This window comes from Pseudophryne corroboree, chromosome 4 (assembly GCF_028390025.1).
Source record: "Pseudophryne corroboree isolate aPseCor3 chromosome 4, aPseCor3.hap2, whole genome shotgun sequence".
In the NCBI taxonomy this organism is placed as follows: Eukaryota; Metazoa; Chordata; class Amphibia; order Anura; family Myobatrachidae; genus Pseudophryne; species Pseudophryne corroboree.
This window is the reverse complement of record NC_086447.1, coordinates 726,356,903-726,384,547: the sequence shown is the minus strand read 5'-3', so window position 1 is coordinate 726,384,547 and position 27,645 is coordinate 726,356,903. Positions and strand designations below refer to the sequence as shown.

The 27,645-nt window shown below is 40.8% G+C and overlaps 1 protein-coding gene across 1 annotated transcript in view; it reads left to right on the top strand.

Annotated features, from left to right (window-relative positions):
* ACTN2 (actinin alpha 2) overlaps positions 1-27,412 on the top strand; it is a 117,076-nt gene extending 89,664 nt beyond the window's left edge. Inside the window, exons 13-21 of the mRNA XM_063918061.1 lie at positions 4,384-4,492; positions 5,546-5,686; positions 7,749-7,931; positions 9,276-9,410; positions 10,447-10,626; positions 11,943-12,089; positions 18,078-18,143; positions 25,907-26,065; positions 27,066-27,412. Coding sequence (XP_063774131.1) covers positions 4,384-4,492; positions 5,546-5,686; positions 7,749-7,931; positions 9,276-9,410; positions 10,447-10,626; positions 11,943-12,089; positions 18,078-18,143; positions 25,907-26,065; positions 27,066-27,224 — 1,279 coding nt within the window. The 3' untranslated portion in view covers positions 27,225-27,412. The remainder of the gene's footprint in view (positions 1-4,383; positions 4,493-5,545; positions 5,687-7,748; positions 7,932-9,275; positions 9,411-10,446; positions 10,627-11,942; positions 12,090-18,077; positions 18,144-25,906; positions 26,066-27,065) is intronic.
* The last annotated feature ends 233 nt before the right edge of the window (positions 27,413-27,645 follow it).

Genomic DNA, 27,645 nt, shown 5'->3' with positions numbered 1-27,645 from the left:
TAGCACACGCTGCTGTGTGCTGCGCAGGGGAGACAGGCAGCTGCAGAAGCAGTCAGTCTTCTCTCTCCCGCTCCGCCAGTCCATCACTGGCACCCCCCTCTCTGACGCACATGACCCTTACTTTTCTAAAGAGTGTGTCTGGCCACACCTTTTCTTCTTGTGTTTTGCCAGGACAGAGCTTCTGAAAAAGTTCTGTTCCAGCGCAAGAAGAGAAGTGACAGAGCTTTCTCTGAAGCTTTGTCCCAGCGCCCTAACTTTGATAAATGCAAGTAGTCATTTTTATGACCGCATTGTGAGTTGGTGAGAAATTCTCCTATCTTATTTATATAGGTTGTTGGTAAATATGCCCCAAAGTGTCTTTGGCACAAATCTAGTGTAAAATGAAGATACTCTTCTTTAAAATGTGTGCAATGTGCTATTATTATGGTCATAATTACAGTCTCCTTTGTAGTATATATTTCAGGATGCCATCATTTACAAATCACATGCAATATTTGATAATTACCACTTAACTGGCATGGTCAGATCACATGCAACTGCACTGCCCCACTGTGTCCCCCAGATTTTGACTAGGAGATCCATTCTGCAGATCATGTGCATAATATAATATTTGAACATTTAAAAAATATACTTTCTAAACTATATTAAATAAAAATAATAAAAAAAACAATGTTGTGAATGGTTTTGAAGGGGAAAAATCGTCAGTTAAGTGGTTTTTAAACAGGAGTAATGAGACCACATTGGGGCTCACTCATCATTTTGCACTGCTGATTTTGGTGCATTGCTTTTTGCAGCCAATGGAAGAGCTGATTACTGCTCCTTTATAATCTCACAATGGCTCTCATTCAGGTTCATTTGCTATACTGAAAAAATTGCATGAAGTCTGCTGCGCATTTGCTTTGACTACTGCATTGCGATCGCATCCCTGAAGGAAAATGGCGGCCTTACCCTTGGGGTCAACCTTAATTTCTGAGTCTGTGATGCGATTGCTTTTGATTTGCAATCGCATCGCGTGACTGCGATTTCCTTGCCCGGCGCCCCCCCTGCATGCGAGGGTCAGCAATACAGATTCTGCTATTTAGCAGAATCTGCTACTGACGCTGAATAGGGTCCAATATACACATTTCAGTAATTTGAATTCTACAAAATTGTTCACCAACCAATAAGCTGACTACTACTGCTTATATATTTTCACATAGGAAAGGCATTTTCAAGATTGAGTGAGAGGATGAAAGTCTAGAGGACAGTACAAAGTAAAAAGATAGGTGAAGCAAGGATTATGCTAGCTACAAATATTGCAAAATAAATGAATTGGATAGGTAGATTGACCACACACTTAGAGCCATATTATGCAGATTTAATTGCACTGCAAGGGGACAATCCAAATCCAATAGAAAAGGAAATGGGGTTATTTCACTCTTTTTTATTCTTTTCCTTCTTTTCTTTTGTTACCTTTTCTTTCTTTCAGCATATATAGTCGTGAACTAATTAAAGACAAAAGGTCTCTCAGGGTCAATAATTTACCTCACAGGCATACAAATTACTGCAACAATAGGAAGTTTTCAGATGCACAATATATGTCACTATGTCAGGGGGTCTCATCCCATAGAATGGGACCCAAAAGCAATAACTCAGCTATTTATGCTACCCTATGTGCAAGCCTGTACACATATAAACACACTTACCAATCTATTATTTAACAGAGATAAATATAATGTGCAAATAACAGCACTAAAATGAAAAATAATTAACAGTTGGCAGATGATTCAAAAAGCCTGAGTCACAGACATACATGTTGGGGAGATTTGTCAAATATTGGAGCGATATTAAGATTAGAGAGATACCCTGTGAAATTACATAGTAGCTGATTGCAGAGCCGGCCCTAACCAATATGATGCCCTAGGCAAGATTTTGGCTGGTGCCCCCTAGCACCACTGCTAGTTCCGCCTCTGACCCTGCAAGCCTTTCCCAGCACCATTATTATTATTATTGCATTTTATTTGTAAGGTGCCACAAGTGTTTCGCAGCACCATACAAAGGACAGTACAGGGAGACAAAACTTAACATTACAGTAAATAAATAACAAAAATAGAGTACAGGTAACAAAGAGCACCACAATTCTCAAGACATAATACAGCTTAGATGTAAATAGCGAGGGAGTAATCACCGTACTACTGAGGGCTGGCGGCCATAGATAGAGATGAGCCTTTACCAGTAGGAGAGAAAGCAGGTAAAGATGGTCGCTGAGTAGGGGAGAGCTGTGAGTGAAATGTGTCGAGAAGAGGGCTTTGACAACAGGAGGAAAGAGGGCCCTGCTCTGAAGAGCTAACAATCTAGTGGGAAGGGGCGACAGACAGATGACATGAGGTGCAGGCAAGTGGGAGGTAGCCTGATGGCAGGATGTAAGCAAAGCAGAGATGTTCACCCCTCACCCATAGCAGTCCTTATTTTGGTTTTCCTACCCCCTGTAATTTAAATAAGAACAGTATGCACATTTGGCGCACATCCCAAAAAGGTATGTGTTTTTGCTGCCAAGGGGCATGGCCACACAATAGTTCCCCCAGTTCAAATTATGCCACACAGTAGTGCAACTTTATTCACAATTTATCATGCGATAGTATCCCTTATTCACATTACATCACACTTATGCATAGGGGCACAAGCCTAGGGGCACACCAGATGCCCTAGGCAATTGCCTAGTTTGCCTATGCCTAGGGCCGGCTCTGGCTGATTGGTTGGTACTTTATCTGTCTTTACTTTATCTCTCTCCAATGTATGATAAATCTCCCCCATAATCTAGGTCCAGAGTAGAAAATGTCTAGTAGTGCTGGGCTTTTTTCATGCTTGGTTATTATGACCGGGATGTAAGGAAAGCCGATAATGGTAAAATGTCAGATTTTTGAGGCTATAGTAAAGTTGGCTAATGTATTAGTGGGCGAATACCGAATTCTCGGACGCTTTCTGCTCTAAAGTAGAGCGCTCAATAAAAAGTTGGATCCAGATGTTTTGACCATCTTAAGTATATAACTTGTCCAATATAATGGTGTCTGATGTCTGATGTTGCAAGTCGAACAGAAAACAATTGTAAAACTCTCAAAGAATTTAGAGGTGTGTTTTTTTTTTTTGGGGGGGGGCGAGTTGGTTAAGTAAATGTTGGATATCAATTATAAGTACACTTTTCAAGAACATTTGTACGAAATAAACACTGTACAATACATTTTGACACTTAAAGAAAACAAAACAGACTTTGATCTGTAAAATTGGTCCAGGTACTGTACAAGTCATTTTTTGTCCCCGATAAAATGTGTCTTGGCCGTAAATGGGTGTACTAAGTTGCACAAGCAGATCCAACCACTGGCGTTTCTATAATGGTTGAAGTGTGTGCGGTGCACACGGGCCCCTGAGTCCAGAGGGGGCCCCCACCGCACACACTGCACCCACTTGTAAAATACTTACCCCTCCGAAGTCCATCGCTGGCATCCGTAGCGCCGCTAGAACACAGTGAAAATGGCCCAGTGGCCATTTTCACGGCGTTCTGCGCATGCGCAGTAGAGAGATCTCAGGGAAAATGGCCGCCGCGCCATTTTCCCGGAGATCTGTGCATGCGCAGTAGAGTCTGAGCCCTCTAGTGCTCAGACTCTACGGAGCTCCGGGCAGAGAGGAGGGGGCCCGACGGAGGAGGCTGAACACGGGCCTCCTCCTCTCTTAAAACGCCCATGGATCCAGCTGATATGCTGATAGTAGACGTACAAGCAGCTCCTGCTGTTTAAAATGATATGCAGCATTCCTATATTTTCAGCCAAACACTGTAACATACTGTAATTAGGTATAATGATACAGTCGCAATTACACACAGAATATAGACATGCCAGATATCAATTTAATCAGCATAAGCTGCTTGTGCTTCCTGGATGAACCACCCACATTTAGGGTGTGTTTTGCTTTAATCATGGGACTTTTGGGTGACTTTCTCTCACACTGTGGACCTCCTGTACTAAAAGACGCATTCCAGTTGGTCCGAAAATATCTGACATTTTCTAGTCTAAATTCCGTGACTACTTGGATCCGATATGCAGAAGCCGGAAGAAAGACACACACCATTACATTGGCCGAGTTCCGAGTTATACATCCCAGTCTATAACTTCTTTGCAAATTCAATAGCCCAATTCCAAAGTTTGTAGAAGGCACCATAAGGCTTAGACACGCTTGTCAGAATGAAATGTATTGGTTTTGGGAACTACTGATCTAATGGGATTTACAAACCGTTTTGGTTTCTGACACACTTTCGTAGTAGTCTAACAATAGTAAAGTTACACACTTATTAGTGAGTGATGTGTATCAGCTGGGGCACAGGATAATGTGCTTGTCTTATTCCCCACCCAGTGAGTTGGACTATCATGATGCAGCAAGAGTTAATGAGCGATGTCAAAAGATATGTGATCAGTGGGACAGACTTGGAACATTAACACAGAAAAGGAGGGAAGCTCTTGAGGTAAATATTATATATAAATATTAATATTGTAGAAGTAGTTATTGTATAAGACTGTGGGACTGTAATATATATGTATGTATGTATGTATATATTTACTATATATATATATATCTCTATAGTAAATACAAAAAAATATCCTAGTGCGCTAGTAAATACAGACTGGAAATTCAGCATAAAACCAATTCTGGGTGATTCACATCAACCGGGCCAGTGGACTCATTCTGTAGAGTATGAGTTTTTCTTATAGTGGGATCAATATAGAATAACCTGAAAATTACCCTGTCACCAGAGAAATATCACCCAAAAACATAAACAGCCATTAGTACTCCAATTTTGGTATAGAAAGTATATGTTTATTTATAATGTATGAAAGTAATAAACACGCTCTGTGCATGTAAAATATATGTACAACACCAATCTAAACATGTTCATGCCAGTATTGAGGAGTTGGAAAAACTGTGCACCCTCACCTAAGTAATTGTGAGCTCAGGGTGCTCATTTACACGTACAAGATCAATGCAGATTGGTGAACCCTACGCGTTTTGTCTCAATGACTTCTTCAGGGGCAAACGTCTATGAACACAATTGCTTATTCTGGGTGTTTAAGATGATGTTATTCCTTCAGAAACTCTCAATAGAGACATTCAAACCAACAACAGACTTTCAGGTTTCTTAAATTCTGCGACTGAGATTATTTTTTCACAAGATGGTAAAAGTGTGACATCATAATATGTCCTAAATAAAAATAATACACGCACACCAATGACAGGTGGGCTTCTCTTTACACAGCAGAGTAGTAGCTTATACAGACTTTATACAAAGTTATAAAGCAATCCCATAGGACTATGTGTGCCTCAGTCACCAGTCAAAAATATAGTACTTGAAGTGTGCCGGTATACACAGTGGTATGACATACCGGCACTAACACGGAAGTTAAGCGGGAAATTGGGTGGCTTGCAGCATGCGTGATTGCGTGCAGACACCAGCACCTGCTGTCCCAGTCCCTGCTGTATGGTGGCCTAATATTTTATGTCTCTGTATTCATTTGTGCAGCGAACTGAGAAGCTTTTAGAAACTGTTGATCATCTGCACTTGGAGTTCATCAAGAGATCTGGACCTTTCAACATCTGGATGGAGGGAGCCATGGAGGATCTCCAGGACATGTTTATTGTCCACAGCGTGGAAGAAATTCAGGTGCCGTGTTTGTAGTACTGTATGCAATGTGATTTAAAACTGGCTTAAAAAAGTACAATATGTTGAAGCAGAACTAAAAGCACGAAAATTGATTATGTTGTAGAGAGAAGAAATGAGAGGTTCTTTTTTTTTCTGAAATAGGAACACAGCCGAACTGAGTCAATTTGAGCCCCAGTTCAGAATCACTTTGGGATTCCAAGTGGAACCGAGCCCCCGCTCGGACCTGTTGTTAGTTTGGAACTCAGATTTAAAAACCGAACTCAGGTTTTGGATTGCTTGTAAACAGGTCCAAATTACGTGATTTTAGTTGTTTTTATAGATTTTTATCTATGGTTATCGATTTCTAATAATTTTTAAACAATTCAAAACCAAACCTAAAACCTAACAAAAACACTTGAAGTTGGTTTTGCCAAAACCAAAAGCAAAACACGATAATGAATTTAATGAATTAAAACCCAAACACAGGGGTCCGTGCACATCACTAGTAGAGAGTAAACTGTACTGTTATCCTTTTCTTTGAATGTCAAAACAATGGGGTCTATTTACTAAGCTTTGGACAGAGATAAAGTGGATGGAGATAAAGTACCAGCCAATCAGCACCTACCTGCCATGTTACAGGCTGTATTTGAAAAATGGCAGTTAGGAGCTGGTTGGCTGGTACTTTATCTCCGTCCACTTTATCTCCATCCAAGGCTTAGTAAATTGGCCCCAATGTTGGTTAATCAGTACAGTAAATTAAACTAAAATTGCTCAGCTATGCTTTTTGCCATATTTTGGTGACAATCTGTCCCACTTGCTCAACATTTTGAACAAGCCACAAGCTGTGCTCCTGCCACTTTGGACAATAGCTGTATGACAGGCTCACTGTACAATAGGGCCACACTTGTGGTGTTCAAAGCTTGGTTAGAGCTTTCCTGCATCATTCATTATTATTTTGATGATGATGATGATGATGATTACTGTTATTATTGATAGCCTTTAATAATGTAATGACAACATGTGGGACAAATCTTATACATTACTCCAAAGCGTCTAATCACCAGGTTATCCAAACAATCAGTTGCCCTGTAACATATGTTACCCATTTACCATGATACCGCAAAACATAATAAAGTGGCACTTTATAAATAGCACCTAGTAACAGTAAAATTCTGAGGATTCACCCAATAAATATTGTTAAGTCTCATGTTCTATTTCTTACACAGATTACTTAATAAAGGATAATAATAATAATAATATGATGATGATGATGATGATGATGATTATGATTATGAAATGTATGTAAAGAAAACTACATAAAAACCCATGACAGTTGTAAAATGCACGCTATTCTGTGGAAATGAAATATATACACAACTGAGAGGTATTATAGTATATTGTGCTAATGTAAATACTTACTGCAGCTGCTTGAATATCGCACATATTCCACCACTGATGCTGAGACCCGAGACACAGCATCTGTTTCTCTGTGTACAGCTGTACTGCATCTTTCCCACTGCAGCTGCTTGAATATCGCACATATTCCACCACTGATGCTGAGACCCGAGACACAGCATCTGTTTCTCTGTGTACAGCTGTACTGCATCTTTCCCACTGCAGCTGCTTGAATATCGCACATATTCCACCACTGATGCTGAGACCCAAGACACAGCATCTGTTTCTCTGTGTACAGCTGTACTGCATCTTTCCCACTGCAGCTGCTTGAATATCACACATATTCCACCACTGATGCTGAGACCCGAGACACAGCATCTGTTTCTCTGTGTACAGCTGTACTGCATCTTTCCCACTGCAGCTGCTTGAATATCACACATATTCCACCACTGATGCTGAGACCCGAGACACAGCATCTGTTTCTCTGTGTACAGCTGTACTGCATCTTTCCCACTGCAGCTGCTTGAATATCGCACATATTCCACCACTGATGCTGAGACCCGAGACACAGCATCTGTTTCTCTGTGTACAGCTGTACTGCATCTTTCCCATCCCCTCTTTCTGAGCTATTCCGCTGCATAAGTCACTATGAATACATTAATAAATGTGTACTTTGCTTCTTACTCAGAAATTAATTACTGCCCATGAACAATTTAAAGCCACCCTACCGGAAGCAGACAGCGAAAGACAAGCAATTATGGGCATCCAAAACGAGGTGGAAAAAGTGATTCAGAGCTACAACATTAAAGTATCTTCAGTGAATCCATATAGCACACTTACATTGGACGAGCTCCGCACCAAATGGGAAAAGGTAAATAAAAAGGGGGCATATTGCCATTAGCCAGTGTACTTAATATTTAGCTTTAATAAAGTTCATGAACAGCAATATTACATGATTATAATACATTATTATTACATTTATGACATAACAATAACTAATTTTTATGCCTTATTTGTTAAAATAAATCCAGTATGCACTAACCCTGCCACAGACTACAGGAATTCTTATGATTCACTAAGCTACTAGTAATTGACTAGTTGACTTGCGAGGGACCTGTTTTTAATAAGATCAGCACAGAGAACACGTGGTCACTCACTTATGTTAGAGGAGAGGAGTTTCCGCACAATGAGGCTAAAAGGTTTTTTCACAGTAAGGACAATACGTGTTTGGAATTCCCTGCCTGAGAGAGTAGTAACAGCGAACTCAGTCAACACCTTTAAGAATGAGTTAGATAGATTCCTATTGGATAAAGATATTCAGGGATATGGTGCTAGACAAGCATTATAGTTAATATAACTAGTCCTAAAATAAAAATAACTAGTCCTAAAATAAAACTGCATAGGAGACCACAAACAGGTTGAACACAATGGGCAAATTGCCTTTGTCAACCTTTGATACTATGTTACTATGTTACAATAAGTCTGGTGGGAGGCTGGACATCACTAGGGACCTCCATAAATAGCAGATGGCCTTCATGGTAAATAACTAATGTGCCATGACCCCTAGAATGGCCACATTATACAGCAGATGACTATAAACAGATCAGTAGCTATAGAATGAAACACAGACATGGTCAGGCTGAAGGTCAGAACTGGACAGATGCAAGGTCAAATTCATACAAATAAATTTTAAGTCAACAAGAGGAGAAAAGATTCCAGCATAGGACGTAAAGATCTGCTAATGGAAATAGCTGGCAAAAACTAATTCTCAAACAGCAAAATGAGAAATACTGTTCAGCAAAATTATCTGTATTTGGATGTTAGAGGTGCTTGCCTGGAGTTAAATACAATAATCAATTGAAGGATGCTTTGGGGGTACCATTTTAGTAATTGATATAGATAACAACATTTTTTTTAGGTATCAATAAAAAATATAAAAGCGGTAAAGCTTTAATGTATAAGGAAAAAGAAAAGGATAAAGAATATTCTGTTCCCTATAGATAATAAGTGAACACCAAGTTCATATTATAGTATAATATCTCATCTGGACCACTCTGGGAACAGGCACCTTTGTGGCTTTCAAATCGATTTAATTTTTACATATTTCTTTTTAGTGTCAGCTCTCCTGCAAAAGATTATCAGAGGTGGGAAGTCAAAATGACTACTAGTCTTAACTGGGGATCCCTGCAATAATAAAGCGTATGTCTTTGTTTAGGTGAAAAGACTTGTGCCTGCTAGAGATCAGTCCTTACAGGAAGAGTTGGCCCGGCAGCAAGGTAATGAACGTCAACGTCGTCAGTTTGCTGCCCAAGCAAATGTCATAGGACCATGGATCCAGAGCAAGATGGAGGTAAGGAAATGACTGTTGACTTTACTGTATTTGTCATGAGTTGAACTTTCATGTGTCCTAGGGGTACATTTACTAAAATTCGATTTTGGGCGATTTGGTGTATTTCTGTGATTTGGCATTGATTTTGCAAAATTGGGGATTTACTAAAGGCAAAACTGTCTGCAAATCGCAGGTGAAACAAGACTTAATACGCCTATCTGCCGCAATATACAATTGGACCAATCATTGTATCATTAATATGGACACAAATAGAAATCATGGATTTACTAAGAAATCGCAGCACAATAGAAGAAATCAATAAAGTGGTCCCCCCTCCAAGGAACCTCCAAACCTGAGGTGACCAGTTTGGGGATGGTTACTGTGATGGAAGGGGAACCACGTGATGTGTGTCTCCCAAATGGTATTACCCCCCCCCCCCACACACACACACACACACCCAGTTGAGTCCAGTGCTGGTTCCAGGAAGAATGAGGGCACCCCACTCCGGCTTTTCCCCCCAACTTTCCAGTTCTAGAATGGGCTGGTTATGCTTTGGGAGGGGGACACCACATAATAATACAGCACACCCTGTACATATCATACTGATCATACTGATCTGTGCAGTGCTTTGTGCTTTGAATACGCTGCCGACTTCTATTTGGCTGTGGAGTCTATCATAAAGGCCAGAAACTGATGAGTATCACCATCAGAAAATAATAAATAGTGAAACACGCTGCTTAGTACATCCGTGAATTTTAACACGTTCCAGCAATGTCCAGCGATTTGGTTTACACTTCAAACACGATTCTTAGTAAATATACCCCCTGGTCTTAGTATCTTGAAATTTATCTTGAATGCTTATTTTACTATTTATTCTCCTGGATCACCAGGTCAGTGAAATTGTATTAATACTGATTTGCTGCATTTGGCACTGAAAAAATATAGCAAGCATTGAAGTCTACTAGTGTTTTTTAAGAAAGCACAAACGTGGCAACTAGTAAAATGACATTGATCCCTTGAGCCATTCTTGTTGTGTGACAATGTGTATGTTCTACAGGAAATTGCCCGCAGCTCTGTCAACCTCACTACAACTCTAGAAGACCAGATGAACAACCTTAAGCAGCATGAACACAACATTGTCAACTACAAGCATAACATAGACAAGCTGGAAGGCGATCATCAAATAATTCAAGAGTCCCTCATCTTTGATAACAAGCACACTAATTACACCATGGAGGTATGGTCACTCCTGTCCAATGAACTCATGTTAGCAAAAGTATTAGTTGGTTATTAATAAATTAAGATATAACTATTGTGAATACAAACTAAAGGTAAATAGAAATGATTATGTATTTTTGAATCTCTATTTCATGCTTATTGATGTAATCTCATAACTTTCTAAGTGATATCAGGACATGACAAAGAATATGTTCAACAATTGTTCACATGTGGTGTACTCTTCACCCAGTCCCGCCCCAGCCGCTATGCCTGAGCTGTTACGCCGAATTACACCCCTCTGACCAGAGGTGTTTCAAGAGAGGAGGGGACCTGTGGGCAATCTCCGTTGCACGCCCCCTATTCTCTGGCAGCAAGTAGACTCTGGCATAATGCCAGAGTCTACTGCGCATGCTCAGGTATCCGTGAACATGGTGCCCGCTCCTTGATGCTCCACATCACAGGTGCGCATGCGCAAATCACTTGGAAATGGCCATGGCGGCCATTTTCTTAATGATTTATGGCCGTGCTGGAGGAACACCGGCGCAGGACTCCAGAGTGGTAAGTAGAATATATGGGTGCAATGGGTGCGGTTTGGGACCCCTGAATCCAGGGGCCCGTGTGCACGGCACCCACTGCACTCATTATAGAAACAACTATGCCTCTGACACAGTGCAGATATGTCCCAGCTTTCCTTTATCTTATGTCTGACAAAAAAAAGAATGCATAATTACACAATAAAAGATGATTTGTCTGTACAACCATTATTATCATGGATTCACGTGTAATCCATGAGTTACGCATTGTTTATTACAATATGCATTTGTTATAATCAAAACCATTGATGGTTAACCACCAAGGTCAGATAGTTTTGCCATCAATGACAGAAATCCAATGGTTTTCTGCCGTCAATGGTATATGGTAATATATTCTACTTGGTGCAGGGACATGGAGCCTACTGTAGCTCTGCCCACCATCATGACCCATGAAGCCCTACCTCCACATCTGATTGACTCACAGTCCAATAAATAATAGAGCAGGGATGTCCATCGGTGGGTGGAACCATCAATGGTTTCCCTGTAGATCGTTTTAAACCATCTAGGTTAGACACCAATGGCATCATTGATGATGACCATCAATGATTAATCTCCGATGGTTAACCCTACTTTCAATTCACACTTGCAAAGTCAACAGTTCTCTATAAAGTAGGATGATGCGAAGACTGAGTTGAACATTCGCAGATATATCACCCTACTATATACAGTATATGATGGGCAGACACAATATTTTTGGTGAATGAGTTAACTGACCAGCTTGTCCTTTTCTTTTTCCACATAGCACATACGTGTGGGCTGGGAGCTCCTCCTAACTACAGTTGCTCGTACCATCAATGAGGTTGAAACTCAGATGCTCACACGGGATGCAAAAGGCATCACACAGCAGCAAATCAATGAATTTCGCTCTTCTTTCAATCACTTTGACAAGGTAATGTGCATAGCAGTGGCGTAAAAGTAAAAGGATTGATACAAATTTGACATCTCTAACAGCCTAAGTTTAAAAAAATTCAGTATTACTTGTTATATTATGGTATGCCATAATAATTTGCCAGATAGTGGCCTGTACATATAAAAAGATAAGGCTCCATCTCAGTCTCAAATGTTGTACTACATAACTTCCAACTTTTTCAAATCGTGGGTCGGAACTTTGCACGCACCATACGTGCAAGTGCGCTCGAAAGGGGCTGTGGGGCCACGCCCCGTGGTGCATGGCTTTTTGCGGTCATGCCTCGGTTTCTCGCCATACAGGGGGCTTGCCCAGCGATCTGGGAACTTCTGGCCAGCCCCCAGCCTCTTCCTGCAGTGTGTGGATAACACATGCATGCGGATGGGACAGCGGGACAGTGGCCCAAAGCCGTGACTGTCCTGCTAAATTCTGGATTGTTGGGACGTATGTGTAACACTGCAAGGTGAATATTGTCAATAGATCATCAATATTTTCTATATAATTATATAGTATAACTGTGCAAAATTAAACATACAGGACCAGATGTAATGAAGTTCAAGATGGCTGGAGGTGCAGGTTCCCAACTCAGATGTTTTTTTAAAGCAGCAATCATGTACAAAGCAAAACCATGCCTTGTAAATGATTGTCGCTTCAAAACTGACTCAGAGATCGTCCGGGAACCCACAGCTCTGGCCAACTCAGACTTCATTACATCCGGCCCACAGTAATCAGTAATTACCAGTCCAGAACTCACATCAGTATACTGCTTTCCAGAAAACCAGAATGATATTACTGCCATGCACAGAACAAAATGTTATCAGTAACACCTCAGGACTGATCCTTCCATGGACAGCTATTTTCACACTTGATACAAGAGAGCTGTGTACATTGTGTTTAGTACTATTATTAGACCTGCAGTCCTCGCGGTGACATATTGTGTCATGCTTATTTTTATCCAACAAATAAAGTAAAATTGCAAGGAGGGAGATTCCTGTGTTATGAATATTACTATATTGTGTAAATGGCTGTCCAACTAAAATGACAACATGCATTACATCCTGCACACTTCTGCACAGTATATCAGTGATGTGCGGTGGGGTTACATGGTTACATAGTTACATACTGTAGTTGTTGAGGTTGAAAAAAGACAATTGTCCATCGAGTTTAACCTATATTATAAAAATTTTTTTTTTTTTTTGTTAATTAGATATTGTGTCCCTGGATATTTTTTTCGCTAAGAATCTATCTAATCCATTTTTTTACTTATTGATTGAGTCCACCATTACTACCTTCTCTGGCAGAGAATTCCAAATCCTTACTGCTCTTAGGGGGTAATTCCAAGTTGATCGCAGCAGGATTTTTGATAGCAATTGGGCAAAACCATGTGCATTGCAGGGGAGGCAGCTATAACATGTGCAGAAAGAGTTAGATTTGGGTGGGTTATTTTATTTCTGTGCAGGGTAAATACTGGCTGCTTTATTTTTACACTGCAAATTAGATTGCAGATTGAACACACCCCACCCAAATCTAACTCTCTCTGCACATGTTATATCTGCCTCCCCTGCAGTGCACATGGTTTTGCCTAATTGCTAACAAAAATCCTGCTGCGATCAACTTGGAATTACCTCCTTACTGTGAAGAACCCTTTTCTCCGCTGAGTATGGAATTTTGTTTCTTCTAACCTCAGGGGGTGTCCTCATGTCCTATGTAGTGTTTTATTTGGTAAACAAATCGTTTGATAAATCCTTGTATTGTCCCTTAATGTATTTATAAATATTAATAATGTCCCCTCTTAGTCGCCTCTTTTCCAGTGTGAACATATCTAACCTTGTAAGTCTTTCCTCATAATCCAGTGCCTCTAACCCCTTAACCAGTTTAGTGGCTCGCCTCTGAACCCTTTCGAGTTCCAAGATATCTTTTTTATAGTGCGGTGCCCAAAATTGTACACAATATTCCAGGTGTGGCCGCACCAATGATTTATACAGTGGCAAGATTACACTCTCATCCCTTGTCTCCATACCCCGTTTTAAGCATTCTAACACCTTATTAGCCTTTGTTGCTGCATTTTGACATTGCGTACTGCTAACAAGTTTATTATCGATGAACACTCCCAAATCTTTTTTAACTACCGTTATCCCTACATTTTCCCCATTTAGTTTATAGCAGGGGTGGGCAAACTACGGCCCGCGAACCGATCCTTCCTGGCCCGCTGCCTCCTATCACTGAGCAATGACAAGCGGCCCGACCGGCTGTTTGTCATTGCGCTACAATAGCTTCAAGCTTCGGCCACCGCTGAGTGTGGAGAAAACAGGTCACTCACTGTGTGCAGCTGGGTGTACTGGACGCAGTGCAGTGGACAGAAGGACCAGGTAGACGTCAGGCATTGGGCGGAGACTCGGAGTTTGGGGTGGAGCAAACGGCAGCACTTGGACCCGAAAGATTTAAATGAAGCTGCCCTGTCTGCAGTGGGGGAGTGGCGCGCTGTCTGTGGCTGTGGATTGTCAATGCTACCGTAAGTCTGCCAGTGCCCAGTATGCAGAGGGTGGGAGGGGGAGCTGCTAAGTGTGCCCTGGGAGGGAGGGTGGAGGTGCCCAAGAGGGGAAGGATCTGATAACTGTGCCAGAGGGAGGGGGGAAGGAGCTTGAAACTGTGCCAGGGGGGGGGGGGGGGGGGAGGGGCTTGAAACTGAGCCCAAGGAGGAAGGGGGGAAGGGGCTGGTAAGTGTGCCCAAGGAGGGAGAGATAGGGTGAGAAGCTGCTAATATACTGGATGCTTTTTATTTGTTTTCAGCAGTTTTTAATTTAATTTTTTTATTATTCACTTACAGTGGTCTTATTACTTGAATGAAGACCCTTTTTTTTTAGACATTGCTATTTATTTTTGCCAGCCCCCATTACTAATATGTGAATAATTTTATATATATATATATATATATATATATATATATATATTGCATGCATGGGTGGGGGGGGGTTCTGGAGTTGCAGCAGAAAAATGCCACTATATAAATAAAAAGGGGCATATTTTGAGTGTGCGGCCCTCGAATAATCACTGGAAAGTGTTAAGTGCCCCCCCGGCTGAAATAATTGCCCACCCCTGGTTTATAGGCTGCCTGATTGTTCTTAGTCCCTATAAGGTTGAAGGGAGAAAAAAGAAGAAACTGTATAGTTGACGCACTGGAAAAGAATGCTTTATTTTAAAACGTAACCTTTATTAGATATGTATTAAATTATGAATTATTACCCTAACTACAGTGAAACATAAGAGTTAAAATCAGACAGACTAACTTATATGTGTGACCTTGAAGATAGAAAATTGTGAATAAAGAAATTTAAAAAAGCGTGTCCGCGTGTATTCTGTACGTATGATACTGACAAAGTTATTGTATCTATTCAGATGTTACCAATATTTGGTCCATTATGAGTAGGTGGTTATCTTTATGTTGGTTGTTGCACCAATAATATTTATCGTTCCTCTCCCGGTTGGTAATTCGAGAGGGTCAGTTTTATCCTATATATACACCTATTCATTCACCAAATTTATCTCATAGAAATTGGCCACAAATATAAAGACTGTGAATATCACTCGGTGTATATCTACACATTAATTCCATTAGTGGAATTAATGGCCCTCATTCCGAGTTGTTCGCTCGGTAAAAATCTTCGCATCGCAGCGATTTTCCGCTTAATGCGCATGCGCAATGTCCGCACTGCGACTGCGCCAAGTAAATTTGCTATGCACTTAGTAATTTTACTCACAGCTTTTTCTTCGCTCTGGCGATCGTAGTGTGATTGACAGGAAATGGGTGTTACTGGGCGGAAACAGGCCGTTTTATGGGCGTGTGGGAAAAAACGCTACCGTTTCCGGAAAAAACGCAGGAGTGGCCGGAGAAACGGGGTAGTGTCTGAGCGAACGCTGGGTGTGTTTATAACGTCAAACCAGGAACGACAAGCACTGAACTGATCGCAGATGCCGAGTAAGTCTGAAGCTACTCTGAAACTGCTAAGAAGTTTGTAATCGCAATATTGCGAATACTTCGTTCGCAATTTTAAGATGCTAAGATTCACTCCCAATGTGTAGATATACACCGAGTGATATTCACAGTCTTTATATTTGTGGCCAATTTCTATGAGATAAATTTGGTGAATGAATAGGTGTATATAGGATAAAACTGACCCTCTCGAATTACCAACCGGGAGAGGAACGATAAATATTATTGGTGCAACAACCAACATAAAGATAACCACCTACTCATAATGGACCAAATATTGGTAACATCTGAATAGATACAATAACTTTGTCAGTATCATACGTACAGAATACACGCGGACACGGTTTTTTAAATTTCTTTATTCACAATTTTCTATCTTCAAGGTCACACATATATGTTAGTCTGTTTGATTTTAACTCTTATGTTTCACTGTAGTTAGGGTAATAATTCATAATTTAATACATATCTAATAAAGGTTACGTTTTAAAATAAAGCATTCTTTTCCAGTGCGTCAACTATACAGTTTCTTCTTTTTTCTCCCTTCAACCTTATTGTTTACATACTGCAATTGACAGCACCCCCTTACCATATTAAGCATTGTCCCGTATAGGGGAAAAGGGGCCCAGACCAGTGATGGTATGATGATGGTTCACATACACTCACAATATCAGTAATATATATTGAGTGTGCAGATACTCAACTCTTGTGTGTTGTTCTTAGTCCCAAAGTGCATAACTTTACATTTGTGAGGCAGGTGGGGCAGAGCCTTTCCTGTCATACTAACGTACACGCCAGGGTTTTGACTATGTAAAGTATATGAAAAATAAAAATAATAAATTAGAAATATATTTTTTGTATTTTTCTAATCATTGTTATAGTCAAAACTGAAAACTCCTTCCCCTGCCTGTCTTTTCCGCACATCTCTGCTCAAATCTCACCACATTTCCAGCAGTATATACTGCTGCACCTGTGTGTAATGCCCACATGTACCCTTGGGCTCATGTATTGTGTGTAATTCTGGTTCTTATACTAGTCGGTGCCTCCTGAGCCATTTATCTCCCCGCACGTCCCTGCTGTATATTATTTGTCAATGTAGCATTAAAAATTAGTGTGATAGAAAAAAAACGCTTTTAAACAGCATGGCTTGTTAATCTGAGGGTTGGAATCCAACACAAGTCACAATTTAAAAAATGTATATTTAATGCGCAGTCAAAAGTAATTAAAACAAATACATTAACAATTAAATCTGAACTATGGGTCCTATGTGACTTCCAAAGTTAATATATATCTGGGGCTGAAAAATATTTAAAATCCCCTGCTGTAGATGAATTGTCACTTTGGGATGTAGTCAATATCCCGACTGCCCAGAATGTTGGCGTCGGGGCTATTCTCACTCGTGGGTGTCCACAACACCCATAGAGTGGGAATAAAACCTGTGCTGAGCCACCGAGCCCGCAGCATGGCAAGCGCAGCGAGCCCGCAAGGGGCTTTCTAGCACTCGCCCCACTGCCTGCATTTTGTCGGCCAGGATCCCGGTGTCTGTATTCTGATCTCCGGGATCCCGACCACTGGGATTCCATCCACAACCTGTCACTTCCATGCACAACTCTTTTCGATGTTTTCTTTGTATTCTACGGTACATGCTATATTTGTATCGGCGTCTTTAAAACTGGAATAATAGATAACCTAAATCAGTGGTTCTCAACCTCGGTCCTCAAGTACCCCCAACAGTTCATGTTTTCCAGGTCACCTAGCAGTTGAACAGGTGTATTCATTACTCACTGACACATTATAAAAGACCCACAGGTGGAGCAAATTATTTCACTTGCAATCCTATGAGGAGACCTGGAAAACATGAACTGTTGGGGGTACTTGAAGACCAAGGTTGAGAACCACTGACCTAAATCACATGCTGATTCTGCATTGAATTACTGATTTTGAATGTGTGTCCAAATGACTCTATATTGTGTCACCCACAGAGAAAGAATGGGCTGATGGATCACGAAGACTTCAGGGCCTGTCTCATTTCAATGGGTTATGATCTGGTATGTAATACTCATCTGCATTGAGTCAAATATATAAAGACCCACTTTTTTTCCAGCAAAACAAGAATAAATAAATTTCACCCAGTGTAAGTAGTTCTGCACTGATAATGACCAAGCTGATTGTTCAGTTGCGCTGTTGAGAACAGTTTTTAAATTACATTTCCTAGGATCAGAGGATCTCTCAGTTATCAGTCTTCATCTCCTATACATCTACCTATCCACAATTATACACTGAGCATTGTTAGTCAATCAGATCATCAGAATCAGGGGTGGAACTACTGCTAATGCAGCCGTGTTGCACTGGTGGCTCCTGGGTTGTAAGAGATATGCCGGGCTGACCACCACTGAGATGATCCACAATGCCATCAGCCGTCAGACTGACGGCTCAGCGGCTGCTGCCCACCTTGCAATTACATTGGACAGTACTGACTTTCAGCAATGCCACACAGAATGGTCTGTGCTTGCTGGGGACTCGTGGAGGTGATCTTGCAAGTGCCACAGGTGGGAGAAGAGGGCATCTTCACATCTGCTGATTAGTGGCCCGCTTTCACCCAAGCTGCAGATCACCCTTTGCCTCTCCCTGTCACCATTTGTCCCTCCTTGTCACCCTCTACCAATCACTAGAGATGGGGATCCGGACTGAAAGTCGACAGTAACTAGGTCGACAATGTCTAGGTCGACCACTATTGGTCGACAGTAACTAGGTCGACAGGGTGTCTAGGTCAACAGGGTCTTTAGGTCGACATGTTCTAGGTCGACAGGTCAAAAGGTCGACATGAGTTTTTCGCAATTTTTTTCTTTTTTTGAACCTTTTCATACTTAACGATCCACGTGGACTATGATTGGAACGGTAATCTGTGCCGAGCGAAGCGGTAGCGGAGCGAAGGCACCATGCCCGAAGCATGGCGAGCGAAGCGAGCCATGCGAGGGGACGCGGTGCACTAATTGGGGTTCCCGGTCACTCTACGAAGAAAACGACACCAAAATAACATTAAAAACTCATGTCGACCTAGAACATGTCGACCTAAAGACCCTGTCGACCTAGTTACTGTCGACCAATAGTGGTCGACCTAGACATTGTCGACCTAGTTACTGTCGACTTTCAATACCACACCCCTAGAGATGTGCACTGGAAATTTTTCGGGTTTTGTGTTTTGGTTTTGGATTCGGTTCCGTGGCCGTGTTTTGGATTCGGACGCGTTTTGGCAAAACCTCCCTTAAAATTTTTTATCGGATTCGGGTGTGTTTTGGATTAGGGTGTTTTGTTTTTTTCAAAAAACCCTAAAAAACAGCTTAAATAATAGAATTTGGGGGTAATTTTGATCCTATAGTATTATTAACCTCAATAACCATAATTTACACTCATTTCCAGTCTATTCTGAACACCTCACAATATTATTTTCAGTCCTAAAATTTGCACCGAGGTCGCTGGATGACTAAGCTAAGTGACCCAAGTGGCCAGCACAAACACCTGGCCCATCTATGAGTGGCACTGCAGTGTCAGACAGGATGGCACTTAAAAAAATTGGCCCCAAACAGCACATGATGCAAAGAAAAGAGAAAAAGAGGTGCACTGTGGTCGCTGGATGGCTAAGCTAAGCGACACAAACACCTCAATATCACAGGAATTATTCGTTCTAATCAATGGTATTATTGGTCCAAATCACTGGAAGAAAATGACAAAATCACAGGAATTATTTGTTCTAATCAATGGTATTATTGGTCCAAATCACTGGAAGAAAATGACAAAGTCACTGGAATTATTTGGCAAGATCACTGTAATTAATAATTATAAATCACTGATATTATTTGGTAAAATCTCGCTATCACCTGCCTAGTGAAGTGGAATCTAGATGTGATTTTGTACCGGGGTCACAATAACTTCATCAATTGTCTAAATTCCAATGCACTAATGGCGGAAAACGGGCGCACGTCTAACAGCGCACTGATTATACTGAGAACTGATTATACTGATCACTGATGATACTACGGAGAACTGACACTGAGCAGTGAGAACAGCACTGGACTATTGTACTGTACTATACTGGTCCCCACAATGCAGCAAAGATATTGAGCACTGATCCGGAGAACAGAACTGAGTCTGACACGGAGCTGCAAGATACAGCAATGGCCTACTGTACTGTACTACTATATACTGGTGGTCACCACAATGCTTCACTGTACTACTATATACTGGTCACAACAATGCAGCACAGATATGGATACTAGAAGTGACACAGAGCTGCAAGATACAGCAATGGCCTACTGTACTGTACAACTATATACTGTTGGTCACCAAAATGCTGCACTGTACTACTATATATACTGCTCACAACAATGCAGCGCAGATATGGATACTTGCAGTGACACGGAGCTGCAAGATACAGCATTGGCCTACTGTACTGTACAACGATATACTGTTGGTCACCAAAATGCTGCACTGTACTACTATATATACTGCTCACAACAATGCAGCACAGATATGGATACTTGAAGTGACACGGAGCTGCAAAATACAGCAATGGCCTACTGTACTGTACAACTATATACTGTTGGTCACCAAAATGTTGCACTGTACTACTATATATACTGCTCACAACAATGCAGCACAGATATGGATACTTGCAGTGACACGGAGCTGCAAGATACAGCAATGGCCTACTGTACTGTACAATTATATACTGTTGGTCACCAAAATGCTGCACTGTACTACTATATATACTGCTCACAACAATGCAGCACAGATATGGATACTTGCAGTGACATGGAGCTGCAAGATACAGCAATGGACTACTGTACTGTACAACTATATACTGTTGGTCACCAAAATGCTGCACTGTACTACTAATATACTACTCACAACAATGCAGCACATATATGGATACTTGAAGTGACACAGAGCTGCAAGATACAGCAATGGACTACTGTACTGTACAACTATATACTGTTGGCCACCAAAATGCTGCACTGTACTACTAATATACTGCTCATAACAATGCAGCACAGATATGGATACTTGAAGTGACACGGAGCTGCAAGATACAGCAATGGACTACTGTACTGTACTACTATACTGGTGGTCACCAAAATGCTGCACTGTACTACTATATATAATATATATATAGTATATACTGGTCACACAACAATGCAGCAGATATTGAGCACTGATGATCTGGATACTGTCTAGAACTGAGTCTGACACGGAGCTGCAAGATACAGCAATGGCCTACTGTACTGTACTACTATAATTATATACTGGTGGTCCCCACAATGCAGCACACTGAGCACAGATATTTGCAGCACACTGAGCACAGATATGGAGCTCTTCAGGCAGAGAACGTAGATATTTGCAGCACACTGAGCACAGATATTTGCAGCCTACTGAGCACAGATACGGAGCTTTTCAGGGAGAGAACGTAGCCACGTCCTCTCCGTTCAATCTCCAATGCATGAGTAAAAATGGCGGGGACGCGCGGCTCTTTATATGGAATACGAATCTTGCGAGAATCCGACAGCGGGATGATAATGTTCTGCCTCGTTCGGGTTAACCGAGCAAGGCGGGAAGATCCGAGGATGCCTCGGACCCGTGCAAAATAGGTGAAGTTCGGGGGGGTTCGGATCTCAACGAACCGAACCTGCTCATCTCTACCAATCACCCTCTGCCTTTCCAAGTCACCATCTGTCTGTCACCCTCTGCCTCTTCCTGTCACCCTCTACCTCTCTTCATCACCCTTTTCCTCTCCCTGTCACCCTCTGCCTCTCCTCATGACCCACTGCCTCTCCTCATCACCCCCTGCCTCTCCTCCAGCAGAACCATTCGTGGAACCTCCGAATAGCGCTACTGACATCAGATGCTGTTGAGTTTAAAGGGGGAACAGAATAGATTTTTACTATTGTTTCATTAAAGGCGGCAAAGATTTTTTATTATTATATTATTAAAGACTGCATAGATTATTATTATTATTAGAACTTGGATGCTGACTGTTTTGTTTGGTGGTCACATGGCGCCTTTACCATTTTGTGTGGCTTATTATGAATTCAGTGACCTGCCCCCTTGTGTGATTGTCTAGGACAGGGCAAAGCTTCATGTAACAATGGCAGTGTGGTGATGTGAGCCAGGAATGGGAGCATTCGTTAAGCCACAGACTGAGAGGTCAACAGCGGAAAGAGCAGGGTCCCCAGCACAGAGATCATGTGACGCTCATGTCTAATTGATCTGGGAAGTTCATACGAATGTGTTTCGCCAGCAAGAGAATGCTGTGAGTTAGATACAAAGGTGGAGTAAGAGACCACAGTGATGTATGTTGTCAGTTTAAGTGAAATATTATTTTCTTAGCCTGCATGAAAGCATCAGCATTTTTAACACCACTGTGTGTAAACACCAGTAAGTTAGGTCAATGAGAGGATCTTACGGCACCATTTGAGAATGCGTTAGGTTTCTTTTGTTTGGTAACATTTAAGTATTGTTAATGTTGTTTTCTAGTCTGCATTGTAATTATTATATAAAATGTAAAAAAAAAATTGTGTCCAAATTAGCATACTATTTACAGTAACTTTGTATCAGCACTTTATTCATTGTACTATTTAGGCCGGGATACAGGGTCGGACTGGTCATCTGGCACTTCTGGCAAATTCCAGAAGGGCTGATGGCCTGATGGGCTAGTCCAGCCACACAGAGCGACAGGCTGGCAGAGCAGTGCAGCCTCCCAGGACATGAAGACAGGGTTGGCCAAGCAGAGTTCTGCTCAGCAGCCAGACATACAGAAACACAGAGGGCATTCATTGAGGCCACTACCCGTGAGCATTGAGCACACCCCCTTTTTTGCTCTTATACAGCCCCAGTCTGTCCCTGCCGAGATGTATTTCCATTCCATTACAGACTATTACACTGACTATATACATCCTAAATAATAAAAGGCTAACACAGCTCCTCACCTCTATGGGGGAATTTAAGTGTTTTGCATGCTGGTGGCCACTAGATGGCCCCTGACAGAGTAAATCAAGTGTGTCTAAAAAAAATTTTGTAAAATATACACAGTGGCGCAATGGGGAAATGCTGCCTGTGGGGCAAACTGAACCAGTTGGATTTCACCTTAAATCCAAAAAAAGTATGTAAAAGCGAAAAAGATAGGATCAGTTCGCTCCTTTGGCGCAAAGGGAAAAGATGATGAATTATGTCTATGTATCAGACAATGAAAAACAATAATCTGCGTACCCCCACTCACACTATGCGAGCGTGGGATATGTCCATAAAGGTATCTTTAACACGATATCACATCAATCTGGATCTTGTTCCAGGAGTCAATTGAAAACACAATTTGAAAATGACTGGGTATCGTACCCCAACTTACACGAAACAGGAGGTGATGACTCCTATCAAGGTATCTTTGAATATCTTGTGTGGCTTTGGATATGCCTCCGCGGTGGGCGGTGATCACAACTCACGAGTATAAATTCAGAGATACTCCCATCAAGGTTTCTTTATTGAATTCCTGCTTTGTTAGTCAAGAATGGACTCCCAAACGGTTATAGTATCCCAAGGATTCAACAATAGATTTATTCCTCCAAAATACCGGTCCACAAAGATACATGTAACCAATGTATAAAGATTTATTTTAAAAAAGTCCATAAATTCCATAGAAGAACAATCGAAGGATTAAAAAATACAATCAAAAAATTTCAACAAATAAAAATTCAAAATTCAAAATTCATGACACAATTAAAAAAGGAATGATGAAAAAGTCCATAACAAATCTCTGTTCAAATGATTAAAGGCTACTCACACAGCGGTCTGTCAACGCGTTTCGGTCCTGGGACCTTTGTCAAGACATGACCTGCTGTGTGGGGAGCCAGATATTTATGATAGTGGTAGCCAATAATGTGCCGACAGGAAATTGATTGAGAGGAAGTGACCTCATCATGTGGTTTAGTGTATCACTTTAAACTTCCAATACCTGCATAATAAAAACCAAAATCAAAATCCCCCTTGTCCTTAAAACAATTATAACTGGGTCCTAAAATATTAAAAACGATCCTTAATCAGTTATCTTAAACAGCGTTTCCAATCCGGATATAACTAATTAATTTCCTGTGCCGCAAAGGATCACGGGAAATGTAGTCCTTTGTTCGGCGCCGAAACTCCTGTAATACAGGTTGAGTATCCCTTATCCAAAATGCTTGGGACCAGAGGTATTTTGGATATCGGATTTTTCCGTATTTTGGAATAATTACATACCATAATGAGATATCATGGCGATGGGACCTAAGTCTAAGCACAGAATGCTTTTATGTTTCATATACACCTTATACACACAGCCTGAAGGTCATTTCAGCCAATGTTATAATATACTTTATGCATTAAACAAAGTTTGTGTACATTCACACAATTCATTTATGTTTCATATACACCTTATACACACAGCCTGAAGGTCATTTAATACAATATTTTTAATAACTTTGTGTATTAAACAAAGTTTGTGTACATTGAGCCATCAGAAAACAAATGTTTCATTATCTCAGTCTCACTCAAAAAAGTCCGTATTTTGGAATATTCCGTATTTCGGAATATTTGGATATGGGATACTCAACCTGTATTACTTACTCACTAGAAAAGCGTTTATTGAACCTCTAATTCCTCATTCTCACATAATTAAATGTTAAATGTCATATTCGGGCCCTTAGTTTGCTTATTTAAAAGATGCCCAGACCGTAGTTTTGACTCCATTTCCGGTCGCACGAAGGATCATGGGGATTGTAGTTTCATGTCCAAAACATGAATGTTGCTGAATGTATTACCTGGCTACTATGCTCTGGAAAAGAGTTACACAAGCATCTGGAGATCCTTTTTAGGTATAACATACACATAAAATAACCACAAAACAGCAACATTTATCGTCATTTCAATCCTGCGGTCCGACGCGGGGGATGCTGGGAAATGTAGTCAATTGATAGTTCTGCCGGAAAGTCCATACAAGCCAAAATCCCCAGTGTCCATCAAAGCATTTGCCGTGTGTTACACCATCTCGCCTCGCGGGTTCCTGGGAAATGTAGTTTATGGACCACGTGATCGTAGCAACGATGTATCAGATAAACATCGGATATTGTTGAAGTAACTATTGTCAATACGATCAAATTCCAGACAGCTCCGTAAGCCCGGTTATATGTTAGTCCGGACGGCCACATGTAACAGAAAAAATCAGTAAATAAAGATTAAATGAAACATAAAATACATAAAGTACATCCAGAGATGCAAACATGAGACTTATGTATTATGTCAAATAATATGAAAAAATAAAATAAAAATAACTTGTGTTTACAGGAACCACTTTAACTCAAAATCAGAGTTAAAACCATTTGGTAATAAGGTTTTGCACGGGTACGCAGATTATCGTTTTTCATTGTCTGATACATAGACATAATTCATCATCTTTTCCCTTTGCACCAAAGGAGCGAACTGATCCTATCTTTTTCGCTTTTACAAGAGTAAATCAAGTGTTGCTTCATTCAGGCGCACACAGCCGCCAACGCAGACATTACTGCTATGTTGTTCCATCATTTTGACAGGCTGGTAACTAGTGTAATATATTCTATACACTATTACAGGATTAAAATTATATTATTATTTTACCCAGATTGTAAACTGTACTATACTATTTTACATGTGACTGTAACAAAATATGACTGGATTCATCTACCTTTTCGTTGCTCATACTATACATTTAGCTATAGTTGGTAATATTTTCTCATATGTGATGTTTTCTAAGGGGGAGGCGGAGTTTGCACGGATTATGGTCCTAGTTGACCCCAATGGTACAGGGTCAGTGTCTTTCCAATCCTTCATTGACTTCATGACCAGGGAGACAGCTGAAACGGACTCCTCAGAACAAGTGATTGCCGCATTCAGAATTTTGGCTGCGGATAAGGTTAGTAGTACATCAGCACATATCCCAGGCATAGTGTTCTTTCAATGATGTTCCTTTTTTTCATGATTGGTGATAGACACTGTACGTGTATAATGCGTGGCATCTTACGCCATAGCTAGTATAGTAACCCCAGAAAATGATGTGGCCTTGTCAGCCTGTGCTGTACATAGTAGTGTCCTTCCTCTGCTGCACGATTCATTTCCTCCTCAGTTAACTGTTGTTAACTTAACATTTTCCCACCTCATACAAACTAACCTTTGTTCATTCACTCTGCCTAATTTCTGTAAATACGGTGAACTGCACTGTAATTCTAAGCACCCTGGGACATATACTGTATGTCCCAAGCAATCTGAATAATTTCTTACACACACATTAATGCTTTCAAAATGTTTTCCTGTGTAATATTAGAAGGTGACCAATCTAATGAATAAAGTAAAATAATTTTTTAGTGCAGATTAATTGGTTTACACCTGTATATGCTTATGTATTCAGTGGGTGGAGACTTACAGTACAGTATGGTACACAAGCAAGGTCACAAATTTGTTATCACTGAGTCCAATTAAGCCAAATACACTTGACATATTTTTTACAACGCAACAAGCATAACACGCCAATGGGGAATTGTCATATGATGGGACAACATTTGTTATTTCTTGTCACTATAAATGGTGCTGAAATTATGAGATAATAAGTGTTTCCCCGGTCATAAATAATTATTGCCCCCATAATTAAATACGATTGCCCCCTTAAATTCAATGTAAAAATCATATTGCACTCTTAATACAATCATGTATTAATTTGTCTCCCCTAATAATTTCACTAAATAATATTTCCCAAATATATTTATTGTTTTTTACCTCTCAATCAATAAATAATGGCTGCCACTGCTAGTTTGAGAATCACCCGGCAAAAATAAAGTTTTTTTTTCATGAATTTGCATCTGTCCTCTTCTCACAGTGTGTTATTCTAGTACAGCTTTACTTGTTGTCTTTATTTACAGCCGTACATATCAGCAGATGAGCTGCGTAGAGAGCTTCCACCAGAACAAGCCCAGTACTGCATTTCCAAGATGCCACCATTCTCCGGCCGCGGTGCTGTGTCTGGTGCCCTGGATTATTCCAGCTTCTCGTCTGCTTTGTATGGAGAAAGTGATCTGTAACTTGTTCCCTGTCGATGCCAAGATGTAAAACGTAGATGATTTCCTAGCAGGCTTGAATGAGCTCAGAGTAAAACATGCATTTAAAATATGTGATTGAAAGCGCAGTGCCATATCATGCTAATTGTATTTAAAAGGAAACTCATTAAAACCAACTTTAGTTTTTGAATTAGACAAGTACAGTATGGAAACTTGTGAATATGTGTTTTTTTTTCTATGTGTAGTCAATGGCAAACTGTTGTAGTGGCTGTAAGCGATGGATACATGATTGGTTTTGTCACTGGAATAAAATGAGCAGGACTGCTTGACATAGTTGCACAGAGGGAACACCACTTTAGCCTACAGTTTTCAGAGGTGGTATTCATGTGACCTGCGGTCAGGAGACCGACAGTCACGTGACCTCCTCCAGCATCCCGACCCCTCA